This window comes from Psammomys obesus, unplaced genomic scaffold (genome assembly GCF_907164565.1).
Source record: "Psammomys obesus unplaced genomic scaffold, mPsaObe1.curated_primary_1811, whole genome shotgun sequence".
Classification (NCBI taxonomy): domain Eukaryota; kingdom Metazoa; phylum Chordata; class Mammalia; order Rodentia; family Muridae; genus Psammomys; species Psammomys obesus.
This window is the reverse complement of record NW_026591643.1, coordinates 4,765,395-4,782,433: the sequence shown is the minus strand read 5'-3', so window position 1 is coordinate 4,782,433 and position 17,039 is coordinate 4,765,395. Positions and strand designations below refer to the sequence as shown.

The following is a 17,039-nucleotide window of genomic DNA, read 5'->3' as shown; positions in this document are numbered from 1 at the left end:
CAACTCCCTTGCTTCCTGATTCAGACTGGTCCATGAAGGAAAGGAGGAAATCCACTGGAGCAATGCCAAGGGGTAAGAGATGGAGATGAGCAGGCCGAACTCACAGAGATCCATGGGCCACCAACAGCTCTGGCTCACATCTAGATGATGGAGAGCAGACTTCCAGCTCATCTCTTTGGGCCTCAGTTTCCCCATGTGGGAATGCACATCCCCTCCTTCCCTATCTGAAGTCTGGTAAAAGCCCAGAGCAGCAATTCATGTTCTGAACCAGATAGCTGTGTGTCCTCAGGCAAGCACTCAGCATCTGAGTCACACAGAGACAGAGCCAAGCCCAGGCCATCTGGTCCAGTGGTGGGACTGCCTTCCTGACTCTCTGCAGGCCCAGCCACAGCAGGAAGGTCCATGCTATAAGTAGCACTGTGGAGGTATCTGGCTTCATGAGATATCCCAAGTGCACTGAGGACAGATCCAGTAGGGAGTTAGACAAGAAGACTCACTGTAGCCTCTTTCTAGAATCGAGGAGAGATTCCGGCTGGGACATGGCTTGGGCCATCTGCCTTGTATAACCATGAACCAGCCAGGCCAGAAGTCCTGCCAGCTCTAGCCAACTGCCAATGTTTTTATATTTGGACCTTCTTCCAAAATTACACACTCCTTTTCTAGCGTGAGAGTTAAGGCAGGGGTGAGGACTGTAGATTCCTCTGAAGGAGATAGGAATGGATGGAGCAAAAAGGGACCATGTGGAAAGCACTCTGTGCTATCAAGAGTCCTAGGTACAGATCCTGACTTTGCCACCAATTTGCTGTGTGACCCTGGTCATGTGGCTTGACTTTTCTAGTCCACGGCAGGTCTGGCCAAGATGGCCAGGGCTCTCAGGCTGGACGGCAGCCTGCAGGGTGGCAGCAGAGAGCTAAGCCACCAACAGGAACAGGCCTGGAAGAAAGTTGTCTTGATGACAGTCAAGAGGCCTCACCAGCAGAGGGGAATTGCACGTCTCACTCTACCTCTTAGAGCCTCAGTTTCCCAGTCTGAAATCAATAGCTTTCCAAACAGAGTGTAGGAAGCCTACTTTTACAACATTGGTACCATATGGTGTTACCAAGAGTCAGCCCCTGACGTTCCTAGCATAATATTCAGCGGCTGCAGTGCCTTGGACACATGTCTTTCTCTTGATGTGCTATAGATGGCCGAACAAGAGGAGAACTAATCTCTAGAGAGGCATGAACAGAGCCAGCGGATTTAGGGGTGGGGCGAGGTCATTTCTGGGAGTTCTCTTGCTGTGGCCTACCCCGCTGCACAGTCATCTAGCCTTGTGTATGCATAAACAAAGATAAACAGAGTGGGAGTCCTGAGTCTCCACCATCCTGTGGAGATGGTGTGCCGTCCGGGTGAGTACATAGGTCCCCTAGTCCCTGCTGGCCACTAACACAAGCAGCCGAACAGAAGCCCCAGACACAAAGCTGCACCCACAGCCCCTGAGGCCACAGACATAGAGGCCAACCGGAGCAGCAGGACCCCAAGCATCTCAGGCCAGCACTGCACCTGGGGACTCTGCCCTCCACCCAGAGCCCAGAGACAGAGCAGAGAGGCAGACAGTGGCAGGTCTCAGGGGCCAGCAGTGTGGTACCCCCAGCGGGAGGTGGGGCTACCCATAGAGTCTGCGTAATAGACACGGAAAATCTTTACCGGCCTACCCATCTCGCCCCTCTTGCCAGGAACTCCAGGGAGGCCCTGTAGGGAAAAGAAGAGAAAGATCATCATCAGGTTTCATGGGGGGGGGCACCCCACCACACTCAGAATGAAGTCCCAGGTAGTCTAGAATGTTTGCTCAGAAGAGTGGCGCCAGCTGCATGTTCATTGGCTAGATAGGGGCTCGGGGCCTCATAAATACCCACTGGAAGAGTTTCTAAAGAAAGCTGCCAACACTCCTGGCATTCAGCAGGTGCTCAGTAAGTGCACCTTCCTCTTCTTTCTTATAATTCTCTGTATTTAGCTTAATGACAGGGTTATAACTGAACTTCCAAGTACAGGCTCAGGGGAGGAAGGAGCATGTATTAAAACCAAAAGCCCCAAAGGCCTGTGGGCAGCTCTTCCCTGTCTTGGACACTTGGTCTTAGAGGTCAGGGCATCTTGGGAAATCCTGAAGCTAGTCTACAAACACACACACACACACACACACACACACACACACACACACACACACACGCACACACACACTCACTACCTCCAGAGCCCAGGACAAAGTCAGGCATCCATGGTGTCCCCTGTCCCTGCTGCCACCAAAGTCGGCAACCATGGTCCTGCCTAGGATGCCTGGTCTGACATCTGACACCGGGCCCTGTCCTCAGCCCTCTGCCAGACAAGCTCACAGCACTGCATAAAGCAGCCAAGCATCTGTGCCAGGGAGGAGTGGATGCATACTTGGAGCACAGTGGGTGGCCTCTGTCACAGCTACTCAGCCCTGTCACTGTGGCAGGAGAGCAGCCACAAACAGCGGTAAACTATAAGCATGGCTATGGTCAATGAAACTTTATTTACAAAACAGCCAACTGGCCATCCCTGCAGAACTTCTATTTAGAATACAAACGTCTGCTGCTGGTGCGAGACCTCTCTGCCAAGTCACTTCTCCAGGCACCATCTCCTAAGCACTGAAAACACCAGGCCCGGGACCCCTCTGCCTTGTCCCTGCCCACCAGTGCTATAGCTGGGAAGTATATAAATGCTGTTTCCAGGGCCTCACCCTGACCAGGTGACTCCCCCAGGGAATGGACATCTCCAACTGGCAATCTGCAACAGCAGGGTGGAAGTAGAGGAGTAATGGCACACAGACAAGTGTACTTACCCGCTCTCCGTCCGATCCTGGCAGACCAAAGAGGCCCGGAAGCCCAATGTAACCCTAGGAAAGAGAAGGTGGGGGTCAGAGAGGCTGAGCACTCGGTGCAATTAGCCCAGCTGCCATCCCACAGCCCCAGTCCTCTGTGGTGGTGGCTCCAGCGGTCCTCGATGACATAGACCTTGAGGCAAGTGTATATGCCCGTGGACTGCATGGTGCTGCGTCCACGATGTAGTCCAAAGGCACATACGCTCACACCAGGGAGGGCAGCACAGGATGGCAGAGGCCAGCGCCTAGCTTGGGACCTGTGGAAGGAAGCTGGTACCCGGGTTAGATGGTGCAGGCTGTAGGCCTGCCTTGTATTTGGTCCCCACAGCGGTTCCTCCTAGAACTCAAAGGCCCTGAACCTGGAGGCTTGCCTCCACCCTGTTTGCCAGGTACTGCCAGGCAGCATGGCCAGCCCAGAGAGCTCACACTGTGCCAGGCACATGGGTGCTCCCGAGTTAACCACCACAGCAAGAACACCACAGACCAGAAATGCTACCAATTTGTATTCAGCTGATTTGTGTTCAGCTCAAAGATCACCTGGACCCTGTGTACTTAAGATCCCAGGATGTCACCATTCAATGTCTGTGGCCCAGACAGAATATACCTGACTTCCAGGCCCGGAGCCCCCAACCATGACATTGTTACATCCTGGTGGTATAACCACGACATGCATGAGTGCTCTCTTGCCTGGCATCCAGCACGCAGGTCAGAAAACGCTCACCTCCCCAGCGACCCTCAGCCTCCTGGTAAACAGTGTTTGTCTCTTTGCCTCCCTGTCCTCTGGTAACTTCTCAGGGGCCAGGATCTAGCACAGGGCTTATGCCACCAGATGCTGTGCAGCATTTTAATGATAACTACAGCAAAAACAAATGTTTGCCAAGCAGAAACTACATGCCAGGCTTTGCACACCCTACGCACACAGACATGTCCTATCTTTGACATTGTGAGAAAGTTGACATCTATAAAGTTCACATGTGAGAAACTCATGATCAAGTTACAAAAGGGGGGATAACAAAAAAGAAAAACAAAACAACAACAAAATTACAACTAACCAACCAAACAACAACAACAAAACCAAAACCAACCAAAACCTCACAATCAAGTTACAAAAGAGGGGACTAAAAGAAAAAACAAAACAAAACAACAAAAATACAACCAACCAACCAAACCAAAACCAAACAAACAAACAAAAAAAACCTTATAGAATATTTTGAGTGTATTTCTTGTTGGGTTGAGCTGAATCCACAGCTATCCTGAGGCAAACGCAGCACACAGGCAATAGACTGGACACATGAGCAGATTATGGCATTCTCACCACACGCCTGGTAGGGTTATTAGAATTCTACACAGGAGAGAACTTCTAGGCCCAGAGACCTTCCTATGGCCACACAGTTGTGGTGCAGCAGACCTGGTCTCTAGGGTTGAGCTCTGCGGTTCCGAAGCCCACACCCCTAACCAGTGTGTCCTGAACCCACAGCTGAGGGAGACTCGTACCAACTCTCCTTCCCCAAATACCCACACTTGTGCTTCCTTCAGCAACCAGCTCGATTGATCAACAACTGTGCTCTTAAACACTCTGTCCTGACTCTGCTGTGCAGAGCTCATGGCTCGAGTTCACGAATGAGTATATTCGAAGAGGCCTAGTGACCGCCTGGGGTCAGCAACAGAGTGAGTCTCTGAGTCAGTCACACAGACCGCAGTGCTGATCTGGGCAGTGCTCCTTCACACACAAGAGGCAGGCATGAAAGTCATTGCCTTGGGCTCTGGGTACTTTTCCCCAGGGTCTAGACATTCCCTCTGAGGCCACTACTTATGGAAGCCACAGGAGAGAGACCCAGAACCCCAGAACAAGAGCTTCTCTGACTCTGCATGCCACGTGGTGTCCAAGGGACCTTGCCTTCCTCTGCCATGCCCACTCCCGCCACCACTAGACTGCTGCAGAGATTAAGGCCAACAATGTGTCCTATTGGCCCTTTGACTAAATAGCTTTGGTTCAGAAGAGGACATGTTACAGAGGACCCACCTGACTGATGGCCAGGTGATCTACTTGCTAGGCCTCACCTCAGGACATCTGAGTCCTATCCCAGCAGCATCTTAGCACATGACCAGGACTACCCAGGCCCACCATGGCCCATGTCTGCTGTCTTTCTACCTCCACCCCCTATTTAACATACCCAGAACTTTCTCTACCTCCCTTTTAAAGATCCTACGTGGAGATGCCTCCTTGGCAGTCCTAGGTAGATGGAGTTCAATGGTTGTCATTCTCTGACCCCAAGCACCCTAATAGCCCTGCCCTCCCATTAACCCATTAGAGGTCAAGTGATGTCCACTCAGCTCCACCTGTGTGGGACCAGCCAAAACCACTTACCCGACTGCCTTTGGGGCCAGGGTCTCCTACAGGTCCAGGGAACCCCTGAAACACAAATATGGGGGCAAGGACATATGGAGACGCCCTCCCTGCTGCCAGTGTGCCAGGGCCAGTCTTGTTTGGGTCTCAGCTGTCCTCTGAAGCACCCTGGCATGGGTTGCACCAGGAGTGGCTCAGGGGGAGACAGGAGAGAAGGGATCTCAGAAAACCCCTTCTCTAACCTCCAGTCCTCCTCTGGATCCTCCTAGCCTGCAGCATGGTGGCCAGCCCTTTCCTTAGGTTCCACCCACAGGGGAGCACTTTGGCCCCATCCTACAGCCTCCCTCCGCTGGGGGCACTATGGCCACAGCTTCCAGAGCATATACTGCACCTGCCTGCCAGGGTAACCTTTGGCCCCTGGACTGCCCTCAGGTCCTGGCTGTCCCTGTAAAGGAACAAGAAAAATGTTAGGAAAGGTGAGGCACTGCCTAGCTCAGTCAGGGTCCAGGTGGGGGAGGGTGGTTACAATGGACAAGGAGAAGGGCAAGAATGTGAGGCCAAGGGGGACGAAGACAAGCAGTGTCTGCTGGGGCTTCGAGCCCACCTCTCTGGAAACTGGTCAGACCAGCTCTGGGGACAAAGCCTTCTGCTTCAGGCTCCGAATAAGAAAGCACAGAGGAGGGCTGGCTGGCTGTCCCTTGGCAAGGCTGCTGTTTGAGTTGGGCCAGGAGGCCAGAATTCCTGCAAACCCCAAAGCGAATGGAAGGGATAATATCGCCTAACATTGCCGGGGACAGGCCAGCTATTCATGGCTCTAACCAGAGTCCAGGGGCTTCTGCCAGCCCTGGTCTGGGCTGGACAGTAAGACACAGGCTCTTCTAAGAGAGCGTGGCTGGCTGGGAAAGGGTAGGGGTGATGGGCGGGGGAAGTCCCAAGGCCTGTTCTGGGGTTCCAGAGAATATCAGTCCAGGGAAGGAGCTGGTTCCAATGACTAGAAGAGAAAAAACATCAGGCAGTGCAGAGCAGTGCAGACAGGCCTTACCTGTTCTCCAGGGTGCCCTGCTGCTCCAGGATGGCCCTTCTGCCCCTGTGGGTGAAGAATTGGCATCAGGCCATTGGCTCTATGGTAGGGATATGGAACAAACTGCCCACACCCACACGGATGCAGGTTGTGTGGAATACATAAAATTCTCTGGAGTCATCTTTTGTTAGAGCAGAGGACAGGGGTGGGGTGAGAGACTAGAGCCCGGCGTCCACATCCCAACCCTGGAAATCCAGAGAGCTGGCAGCAGTCAGAAACAGGAGCAAAGCGTCTGTCACACAAGGAACGGGGACAAGTGCAAACTGAAGCACACACAAAGCCTCACGCCATCGGGATGCACTCTAGCTCATGTACCGTGACCATGTTACCCAGAGATACTGCCTCCTTGCACTGGCTCTGCTCTTATTCCAAGGAAAAGAAGGCCGCCCAGATTCCCAGTGGCAGCCTTGAGTCTTCATCCTCATTCAGACAGTGAGACTACATGGACTCCTGGCAGGCCCCTCTCCCCTGGGCTCTTGCAGGAGAGACTCGGTCCCTGACTTACTGTGCAGCTTTGGGTGGATCTCAGATGGGGCACTTGGAACTCAGAACCCCCTTAGATGCTGCTGTCTTGGAACTCCGAGTCCCAGGACCCCTGAGAGTTTCTGATGAGAGAAACCAGCCTGCTGCTCAGCACAGGCCCTTGACACCTGACCATATAGAGCTCTTGGCGGCATAACCCTCCACTTTCTTCTTTTTTCTCTGTTCTTTCTTTCTTCTTTCCTCCCTTCCTTCCTTCCTTCCTTCCTTCTGTCCTTCCTTTCTTCCTTCTTTAAGAGAGAGTCTCATGCAGCCTAGAGTCTCATGCTGGCCTCCAACTTGCCATGTAGCCAAGGATGACCTTGAAATTCTGACCATCTTCCTTCACTTCCCACGTGTTGAGATTACAGGCCAGAAGCACCACAGCTGGTTTATGTGGTGATGGAGGTCAGACCCAGGGCCCTAGTATGCTGGACAAGCACTCAACCAACTGACTTACAGTTCCTAAATGCGCACATAAATGCAGTGACACACAGGTGCACATCAGCTCCTGGACCCTGAAGATGCGCAGTGAGTGGAGGTCTTCACCATAAAGAGAGGAACCTGCGTTAGGGAGGGGGCTTGGGAGGCTCTCCAGCATTTCTCTGCACCACCTCACACCAAGAGTGACTACCGCCCACGAGGTGTGTCTCCCCCTGACCGAGGCTGCCCCATGACAAATCCTCCCTTGGGCCACAGGCAGGCAAGGTGGGCCCAGACCACAGCCAGCAGCTGGACAGAAGGGCCCAAGGTCTTCTGACGGACTCATCTCGGTTCCAGGAATGCTTAGCCGTGGGCTGGCTGTATGGCCACAGTCAATCTGAACCTCGATTTCCTCAGAAATTATAAAAGGGGCAGGAAGAGCCAGGGCCTGGGAGGCATGATCTGTGTGGGGTGCACCAAACATGGTGTCTGACACTGAATTCAGCATCCTTAGAAACACCAGCTACGGTTACTTCTGTGGCCTTTATTTCTCATCCATTCGTTCACTCATTCAACAAACCCTGATGAAGGTGCGTGGGCTAGCAGGGTTTTCCACATGGGAAAAAAAAGAGTGAGGCAACATCTTTTGCCCGGGGAGTTTACATTCCTAGAATAGAACTAGAAAGCAAGCAAGAAGAAAAGATAACTGTGGGTGGCGGGAGGCAGAAGGTGGGGTTTAATGAGCATCGGGTGTCAGTTTTGCAAGATGAATATGTTCCGGGACCAGTTGCTCAACAATTTGAATGTGCTGAACACCATTGCCCGAGCACTGAAAAATGGTTGAAATGGCAAATTTGATGCTGTGTAGTTTTACCATTACACAAAAAAGTCATGAGTAAGTAAAGTTAGGGTACAGAAGATGGCATGGCTGGGGAGGGTTGGTGACTCTAGGGACAGCCAAGGGATGGGTAATGGGAGGGGGACACAGATCTAGCTTCCTGGAAATGAAGCAGAGAGTGCAAAAGCCCCATGGCAGAAATGCTCTCGGGGGGCTTGGAAAAACACAAGAGGGCCCATTGAACCACAGAAGACCAGACAAGGGCGGTGGGCAGAGAATCAGCTAGAGGTCAGAGTAGGTGAGTGGGGTTGTGTAAGGAGCTCTAGGGACATGGGGGCAGGCATGCCAGGATATGAGGAGGAACACGCTGAGCTCTTCTTTTCCCACAGAAGCATCAAGATGATCCACGTGCTCATGGCTACAAGACTGAGCACAGGCCCTCATCTCCCTGAACTCACTATGCCAAGCTCTGCTAGCCTAAGGATCGCTGTAGCACAGAGACTCAAGAGCAACAATGCGGGTAGGGTGAGTACCATAGGGTGGAGTGCAGGAGCCCCCTATCACTCCAATACGCCACTGAAGACCAAGTCACAAGCATTACTATCCCCAAAAGACAAGGGACGTGTTCAGTTAAATTCCAGATGCGGTTTAAGCGAACCTGTGCTCAGGCAAGAGCTGGAAGGCAACGAATGGCAGAATCCACCTGAATGCCTAACCTGTTCCTTAAGCATGAATGCTCATGAACACCTGAGTCACTTCTAGGATGCAGGAATCTCCTGGCACACTTACCAGTGAGGAAACTGAGACTCAGGGAGGTAAGGGACTATCCTGAAGCCACATGGCTTTCTTGGATGAGCACGTGGATTGTGACTCAAATCCTCCAACTTTAACTACCAATCTCTGTGCTAGGATCAGCCCAGAAGACTGCATCTCCCTGAGATAGAGCCATCGGGTCATGGCAACATGCTTAGGGCAAAGGTCAGTAGCAAAATGATGGAGTACCCACATCAGATGGGACTGGCGCCACCATTTTGACCACCTCCTGCTTCACTGGTCCAACAAAGAAACTGAGGTCACACAAGAGGACAGGTGGCGAGAAGCTGTGGCCAAAGTTACACTGTTCTCTAAACTCTGGATCCCTGGGATGGGATGGGCTGTCCTGATCAGTGAACTCTGGAGGGCCTTGAATTTGCCTGCGAGCAAGTGTGTGCTTTTGAAGCTGGTGGGAACAGCAGAGACAAACACAGTCAAGGTGGGAGGTGGGGCACAGAGGGGGCTCCCTGGCAGCCCCACCAGCAGTGTTTACCAAACAGTCTTAAATCACAGGGCTGGGGACATGAGACTCTAAACCATTATCTTCTCCTGGCCCTGGCAATTACGGGGCCAGCCCATCCCGCAAGGTGGCCCTGGGCAGTGATTTCCCAGTGTGTGGGTGAAGGGTGCCAGGTGGGCCAAAGGAGGCAGGGGTGCTACAGAAGAGCCGGGCCGCTGGTTGCCGGGCAGGCGGGCCTCCGCAGGTCCTGTGTTTATAATACAGCACGCCCTCTATTTTGGTTTGGAAGCCAGATTAATCATTGCTTACAGTGCACAAGGAGGAACCAGACATCACCTCACCCCGCCACAGACAGTGGGGTGCTATTTGGACTTGGGGAAGGAGGGAGAGGCTCCTGTCCCTGCCTGGGGCTGTGGGCAGCAGTGTGTGCCCAGATCTACGCTGCTCCCCCAGACTCCATTTCAGTAGGAAGGTGGAACTCGCTCCCCAGTCTTGCTCAGCACCCAAAGGCTTCCCACAGAACTCACCTGCCACCCTGAAGCCTGCACCCCTTCAACAGAGTAGAAGAGAGGGTCAGAGAGGAAGAAATTGAATGACAATAAACCTCGCTGGACCTTACTTCTGCAAACTGATTTCTCAATATGTTCTATGGGCTCCAAAGTTAGAGGATTCTGAGTCAGTGGATCAGCTAAACATATCAGACAGGTCACAGGGCATTCAACCCCACTTGGTGGTAAGTTGAGGAAGGAAGGACAGGAAGGTCTACTTTTCATTCATTCATGTAGTCACTCACTCATTCATTCATTCATTCATTCATTCAACAAACATTGGCGGAACCGGCGCCATGACCAAAGGGGGTAGACAGTAAGGGGCATAAGACTAAACAAAAGCAATGTGGTCACTACCTTTTAGAAGGGTGTAGGGACAGCAAGGGGGGCCTGAGTTCATGAAGCCGGGGGAGGTTGCATAGTGGCCTGAGTAGGGCGGTAGACAGAGGGGCACAGGTCAGGGTAGAAATGGGCCGAGACAGGAGAGAGGCCAGTGGGAATGGGCCACAGAGTCCAGCATGGAGCTGGGTGTCATGCTTGGAAGAACAGCTGGTTCTCAGAAAGGAAGGGGCCGTCATCTCTGCCCTCCACCTTTATCCCATCTTTTCAAGTGCAATGGCCAACTGGGCAGCGCAGGAGGACCAGAGCCTGGGGAAGTGAGGTTGAAAGAGAAACGAGTTGCAACGTACCACCTTCCTTCCATTAGTCATGTCTGCTTGGCACAGTGTCCTAAGACTCAGAGGCCTGTTATCAGCTCTTGGCAAGACAGATCGATTGGTGATGTCGGCCAGAGGTACTGGAAAGAGGGAGGAGCGGGGCCATGCAGATGTGGGGAAAACTTGGATGGTTAAGCAGGGTTCTGACTTTAGCACTGCTCCAGTTGGAGAAATGTGCTGAGGGTGTCCGTGAGTCCCTCAACAGTCAGAAAGTGGGGAATCCCAAGAAGACTCAAAAGATGAGCCACAGAATCTGGGAAATGGATGGAAACTGCTGGGCGTGCTGAGGAGAGTCAGGGAGGAGGATCTTCGAGAAGAGAAGCAGATGGCGTTAATGAGGAATGTGGAGAAGTCAGGGGCACAGCAGAAAACAACGTGGGGAGGTAGGGGGCCTGGGGCACTGGGGATGAAGTAAGGGACCATGCCACGAATGCCCAGCCTCTGCCGTGTGAACTCGTGCACACAGGGGCTGGGGCTGCCCTGTGCTCCGTAGGACTAACTAGCACATGCAGCTCGCACAGGTGAGCTGCTACAACTCTCCCACCTTCTTGAGGGTAAGCATGGCTGTCTGTGTGTTATCCTGGTACTAGGGACGCTGGCATAGAAGGATCACTGCAAGTTTGGGGCCAGCCTGGGCAGCAGAGCAAGACCCAGTCTCAAACAAACCGATACATAAATAAATGTTTGTGGACCTTCCTGTTCTGGAGGGCAAGGTCACCTCCACAGCAGCAACAACAACAAAACTAGGGAGCCAGGTAAGCTTCCAGACCCCACACAGGGTGGGAAGAACAGCTTCTCTGGTGACCTGTGAACTAGCTAAAGGACTGATGATACCAGATAAGCAAGACTTCTGTAGCTGTTTCACTTTCATGATCACCATTATCATTCATTCATTCAGCCAGTACATATGGTGTGTGTCATGTGCCAGCCTTGTTTGAGCATTGGGGCCATCCCGTCACTCTCCCAAGCCATACGCTGAACAATGGAGTTTCAGCATGTAGAGGTAAGCAGCTCACCCGCATTCACAGCCACAGGGGCACAGAGCTGGGACCCCATCACATTCCGTTCAATGAGCCTTCTCCTAAAGAAACTTCTTTTGAATGTGAGCTCAGTGGGTCCTCTCTTGGTTGAGAAATTGTATCAGTCAGCTTTGTGGAAGGAGAATAGCTGGAGGAACCAGTTCGGACCCCAGCCTTCTGCTTTAAGACACAGGAACGCTTCTCTGTTAAGTTGGTGGCTCTGGATCTCGGTTGCATGTAGGACCCATCTTTCAGAGGTTCTGCTGCCTGGGTCCAGTGCCTAGAATCCCTGCAGGCCTAGCACTCAACAGGGTTGAGGGACACCACTACAGAACATAAGAACATAGCCCTAAGCCCTGACAACCTCACCTGTCACTCAACACAAGGGCCAACTCAGGGTTTAGAGCATAAGCCTCCATGTGCTAACAGGAAGGGTAAGCGAATAAAGATCGGGTTGGGGCTTGGTCTTTCTAGCTATGAAAGGGAATGATTTTGCCTCACTCTGTGAGGCAGCATCATGTGTGTGTGTGTGTTCAAGTATGTGGATACATGTCCCCATGGGTGTACATGCATGTGTGTGCATTCATGTGGAAGCTAGAGATCAACCTGAGATGTTCTCTAGAGAAGGACTCCTTGTTTATTTTATTTTAGAGACAGGGGCTCACTATGCACCCCTGGCTAACCTGAAGCTCTTTATGTAGACCAGGTTGGCCTCAAGTTCAGAGAACCACCTGCCTCTGGTTCTCAGGTACTGGGATCATTAAGAGTGGCACCACGCCCAGCTGGTACTGTTCACCCCATGTTTTGACACAGGGCATCTAAGTCCAGGCTTGTCGGGCAGTGAGCTCTGCGGTCCTCTTTGTCTCCACCTCCCCAGCACTGGGGACATAAGTTCACACAATCAAATTTGGCTTTTTACACAGTACTAGGACTTGAACTCTCGTCTTCAGGCTTTTGTGGCAAGCACTTTACCAACAAAGATAGCTCCAGTCATGCCTTCTGATGTTATTAGTTGCCACTTGTTTCCACTGGCACCCTCAACCAGAACTCCCTCCTCCCCACTTTCTCATAGCCCCCTCCTAACCTACAACACACCTTAGGTTTCACCGTTTTTGTTTTCTGCACTTCAAGGATGCAAGCTCTGTAAGGCAGTTCTGTGTTCAGGACACACGGGCCCAGCACATGGAGGGTGGTTAGTACACTGTCACGAACGAATGAATGATAGGACCAAAACGTAGTGCCACAGACAGCTGACCTCACCTCTGCCACCTGTGTTCCCTCAGCGTTACGACAGAGAAGACAGAGTCACCCTAATGCAACAGGGAGAGTGGCTGCAACAGTCACCAGACGGGAGACTTACAGGGATAAGCCCAGGAGCAGCATACCAAACCATTCATAGCCTCCTAATAGCACCACTACTGGACGGCCCCTATCTGAGTGCCTGAGTTGCCTACGCTCTACACAGCCCATGGAGGACACCAGTCTGCCTGTTTTAGACCAGGCTCTGTGACAAATACCCACATGTGTTTGCCTGGGCCAGGGCCAGAAAGGAGCGCAGAGTACATGGCCAAGCAGTTTTCCAAGCACCGAGGGTGCTCACTTAACTCAGAAGATACTCAACCCTGCATGGGTCGCAGAGGCTGTCAACATCCTGGACATCCACGAGCACAGGGAGCCCCAGAATCCTAGGAGGAGGCAGCCCGAGCCTGTATTTCCTCCACCACCTCTGCTGCCTTCCTACCCCTTCAAAGTGAGGCCACCACAGGCTGCTTTTTGAGTCAGACAGAAGGCGCTTTCCACTCTCAATCACCAGAAAGCACCAGAACACGGGCCAAGTGCAGGCATGCAGCAGACACACGGTGCAAGAAAACTGTGCTTTTCTGTGGCCAGGCTGGCCTCTGACACTTAAGTTACGGCCTGCTCTGAGACAGAGGGTGGTGTGCGGGCTTATGCCCATGATCTTCTAAACAGAGGGTGCTGCTACAGCGACCCTCAGAGTAAGAAACAGCTTAGAGCCAGGAGGTACCCTGGCTGTCCCAATGAAAGCCAGACAACTGGTCTAGGGAACAGGCATCTGGCTCCACATCTGGGAACCAGAGTATAAGTAAGCCCTGGGCCCACATGTCTGTTGGACAGCTCTTCAGTACTGAGGGAATCTTCTTGAAAAATGATTGGCCCCTGGCCTACATTGTCTTTCCTGCTTGTCCGGACAGCTGCTGTATACAAGTTGTGCCTGGAAGAAGAACCAGGGCCACAAGCCCAATGTGCATACCCTGCTAGTGAGGCAAGACTCTTGCCAAATGTGCCCAAGCAAATGGCCACATTGTCCAAAAGTCTGAAGTCTTCAAGAGGAGGCACAAGCAGTCTTGAAGGATGGGTAACGCTGGCTGGGGACAGGGAGGAAGGAGCCCACAGCATCTGGAGAGCCCATCCCAGGAAGTGTGGAAGTCCCACCACCACCAACCAGGAGCAGACCCAGAGTGGCTGAAGAGGTGGCAGGTACGGGTTAGCACACCATGCAGAACACACAAGCGTCCTCTGAGGAACACTTCCCTGTGCCTGAAGCCCATCAGTGAGGGGCGTCTCAGACTCAGAGGTTAAGAGTGGAAGCCAGACCCTTCCCCTGAGTCACACAGCCATCTTTAGGCAGTTAGGGATTGATAAGGAAATCTCTGTCCCCCTTGCACATGAAGAGAGACACAGAGGCCCAAAGCCACTCAGCCCATGGGGCAATTCTGACAGTGTTCTAAGCACCTCAAGCATGCTTGAGGGCTGCTTCTCTGGGAGATACAGTGAGCCAGAGACACTTTCAGTCACATAGAGGATCCACTTCACACCAAGAGGCTCCCAACCTCAGCACACTCAGGGCTCAGAAACCTCTCATGTCTTGACAACAGGCTCTGTGGCCAGGGAGCCCAGATGCAACCAAGAAGCACAGACAGCCTCTGCTTGAAGGCCAAGCTTGCTGGTAAGCCCATGGCCAAGGCCAAGCGTAGAACCAACGCCTACCTTCTGTCCCAGGGATCCTGGATTTCCTGGGAGCCCAGGCAAGCCCATGTTGCCCTGTAAGACATAGACAGCAGAGTCAGGAACTGGACCTCCAACTGCAATGGCTGCAACACTCGTGGAGGCTCATTGAGGCCTAGAGGCTTCAGAGAAGATATGGTGGTCACAGAGCAAGGTAGGAGAAGGAGAATGGAGTCCCCATCCCCCAACTCCCGGAACTCAGGAACTGCACATATACAGGGTTCCAGGGTTTAAATATAGGGCTCACGCAGGAAACATCATTTGGAGAGTGGGTTCTGATGTTAAGAGCATGGTTGAATCCACACTCTACTCTACACTGATCAGATCTCTTCATCTCCTGAATCATGTTGCCATCATTGGGCCACCATAGGCCAATCTGCAACTATGCACTCATCTGAACTTTCTGCTTTCTCATTTTTAATCTGCCTTAGGAAAGGTTATATGAAAGCAGGGAGTAGACATGGACACTGTCCTGGGACTGTCACTTAGCACAGGTCTACTGAGTGGTAAGTTCAAAGTAGTGAGCCTCCTGTGACAAGAGAAGATCAAAGGGAGGCTCTCCCTGTATTCCTCTCTGTCTCTCTGTCTCCCTCTGTGTCTCTATGTCTTTGTCTGTTTCTCTCTCACCCTCTGTGTGTGTGTGTGTGTGTGTGTGTTTGTGTGTCTACACCTAGCAACTGACTGGCCCAGACAGAAGCCAGACAGATGCAAGTACCCTCCTCTAGACTCTGGAGTATGATATGTGAGGCCTGTGGTTAGATGCTGGAGTCTGGGCCCTCTCTCCAGAGTCCTTGCTCAGCCAGGAGGGGTGCAATAGGGAGATCCTTTGGCCTAAGTGTTTTCTCTTCTACAAGCAACCTCTTTAGCTTCGTATCTCCAGGGACTGAAAAATCTTGACTACATGGCCTTTTCACCTCCCACCCCCTGGAAACACCAGATCTTTCTGCTCCAGTGAAAGCTTGCAAGGGCTTTGATGGTCAGTTGGAAGTCTTCAGGGCTTTGAACACCAAAAAGCTTCTGTATGCCAGCGTCACCTAGCAAGGCCTGTGAAAAGCTATGGTACACCGGGTGAAAGAACATTTGCGAAGGGGTGTCCACAAGCCAAATCTTTTTGGTTGATGATTTTTCACCAGCTTAGCCTAGAAAGGTGGTGTTGGGAATGGTCATGGTCTCAGTGTTGGGACAGACCAAGACCTTCAAAGAAAACACCAAACCACTACCACTTCCAGGGTCAAGTGTAGTCTCTTCCAGGAGGGCTCCTGGGTAGAATAGAGTACTGACGTTCCTGAACCTACCTTTGCCCCATTGTGAGCCTGTCCGGGTGAGAGTCCTGGGTCCCCTTTCTGGCCCTGAAATAAAAACAAGTCTTCTTTGGTCATCATGTCACCTTGAGCAGCGTCTCCACACAGACTGCATTCTAAGTGTTCTTCCCTGCTTGGCCCATTTTCACTCACATAAACCCTCCTCCTCAATTCTGTTACTCTCTCAAAAGCCATCCGTAGCTTCCCTCTGACTACACCCCTCCAAATTCCTTCTAGTGTCTCAAGCCTTCCGTGATCTGGCCCCAACCAGTCCAAATTCTGCTCTCCTGCCACCAGTTAGGCCCACCAAGAAGGAGTATGCCATGTCCAGGCAGTCTGTTGTCACTCCCTACCTTCTCCACCCTCTCCACCACCACCAGGCCACATCCACACACTCTTCAGACATGGCTTGCACTTGCTGCCACCAGGCCCTTGCTCAAGCAAGGAGAACCATTTAGTACCAGACAGACCAGCTCCCGGTCACTGCTGGTGGCCAGTCTGTCCATGTGTTGCCTGCTGCCTTTGCCTGGGCTTCAGCATGTTCTAAGAGACACAGTCAAAGGCACCTAGACTATAATTTTCCAGAAAGCTGCATTTGCCTCTTTGGTCACCAGGAGCCTGTAGATCCCACACTGAAGGCCGCTCCTAACTATACACTGCATTAGACTCCCACCTCAGACTGAGGGCTGAGCGCGGGGAAACCTGTCACCCCAAATACATTCAGGGAAACTGAGACCAGAAACAAGAGCTTCCAGGGACCCAAAATAAGGCACGCAGCACTGAGACTGAACTCCTAAAACAGGACTCCCAGGTCTGTGTGAGCTCACCAGTGGGATGAGAACAGGGCACTGGTCAGAACACGAGGCTAGCTATAGCAAGCCTCCATTTGGAGCAAGCATGTCCATTCCTGGAATATGAGAGGGTTCTGTCACAAGGATCCTGGTCCCTAGAGCCAAAGAGCTCACTGGCTGTACCTTTGTACAGGGACAAAGACAGAGCACCCACTCACAGGAGAATGCTAGGAGCTCTCAAACCCTTCCCTATCCCTTCTGCCTAAGCTCTTTGG

At 52.3% G+C, this 17,039-nt stretch overlaps 1 protein-coding gene across 6 annotated transcripts in view; it reads right to left on the bottom strand.

Moving 5' to 3' along the window:
• The window catches only part of Col27a1 (collagen type XXVII alpha 1 chain), a 118,570-nt gene that overhangs the window by 71,304 nt on the left and 30,227 nt on the right, over window positions 1–17,039 (bottom strand). For all 6 annotated transcript variants that reach the window (XM_055611670.1, XM_055611669.1, XM_055611671.1 and 3 more), the window contains exons 6-12: window positions 15,968–16,021; window positions 14,655–14,708; window positions 6,271–6,315; window positions 5,620–5,673; window positions 5,250–5,294; window positions 2,843–2,896; window positions 1,687–1,731 (exon numbers count right to left, since the gene is read on the bottom strand). In XM_055611670.1, coding sequence (XP_055467645.1) covers window positions 1,687–1,731; window positions 2,843–2,896; window positions 5,250–5,294; window positions 5,620–5,673; window positions 6,271–6,315; window positions 14,655–14,708; window positions 15,968–16,021 — 351 coding nt within the window. The remainder of the gene's footprint in view (window positions 1–1,686; window positions 1,732–2,842; window positions 2,897–5,249; window positions 5,295–5,619; window positions 5,674–6,270; window positions 6,316–14,654; window positions 14,709–15,967; window positions 16,022–17,039) is intronic.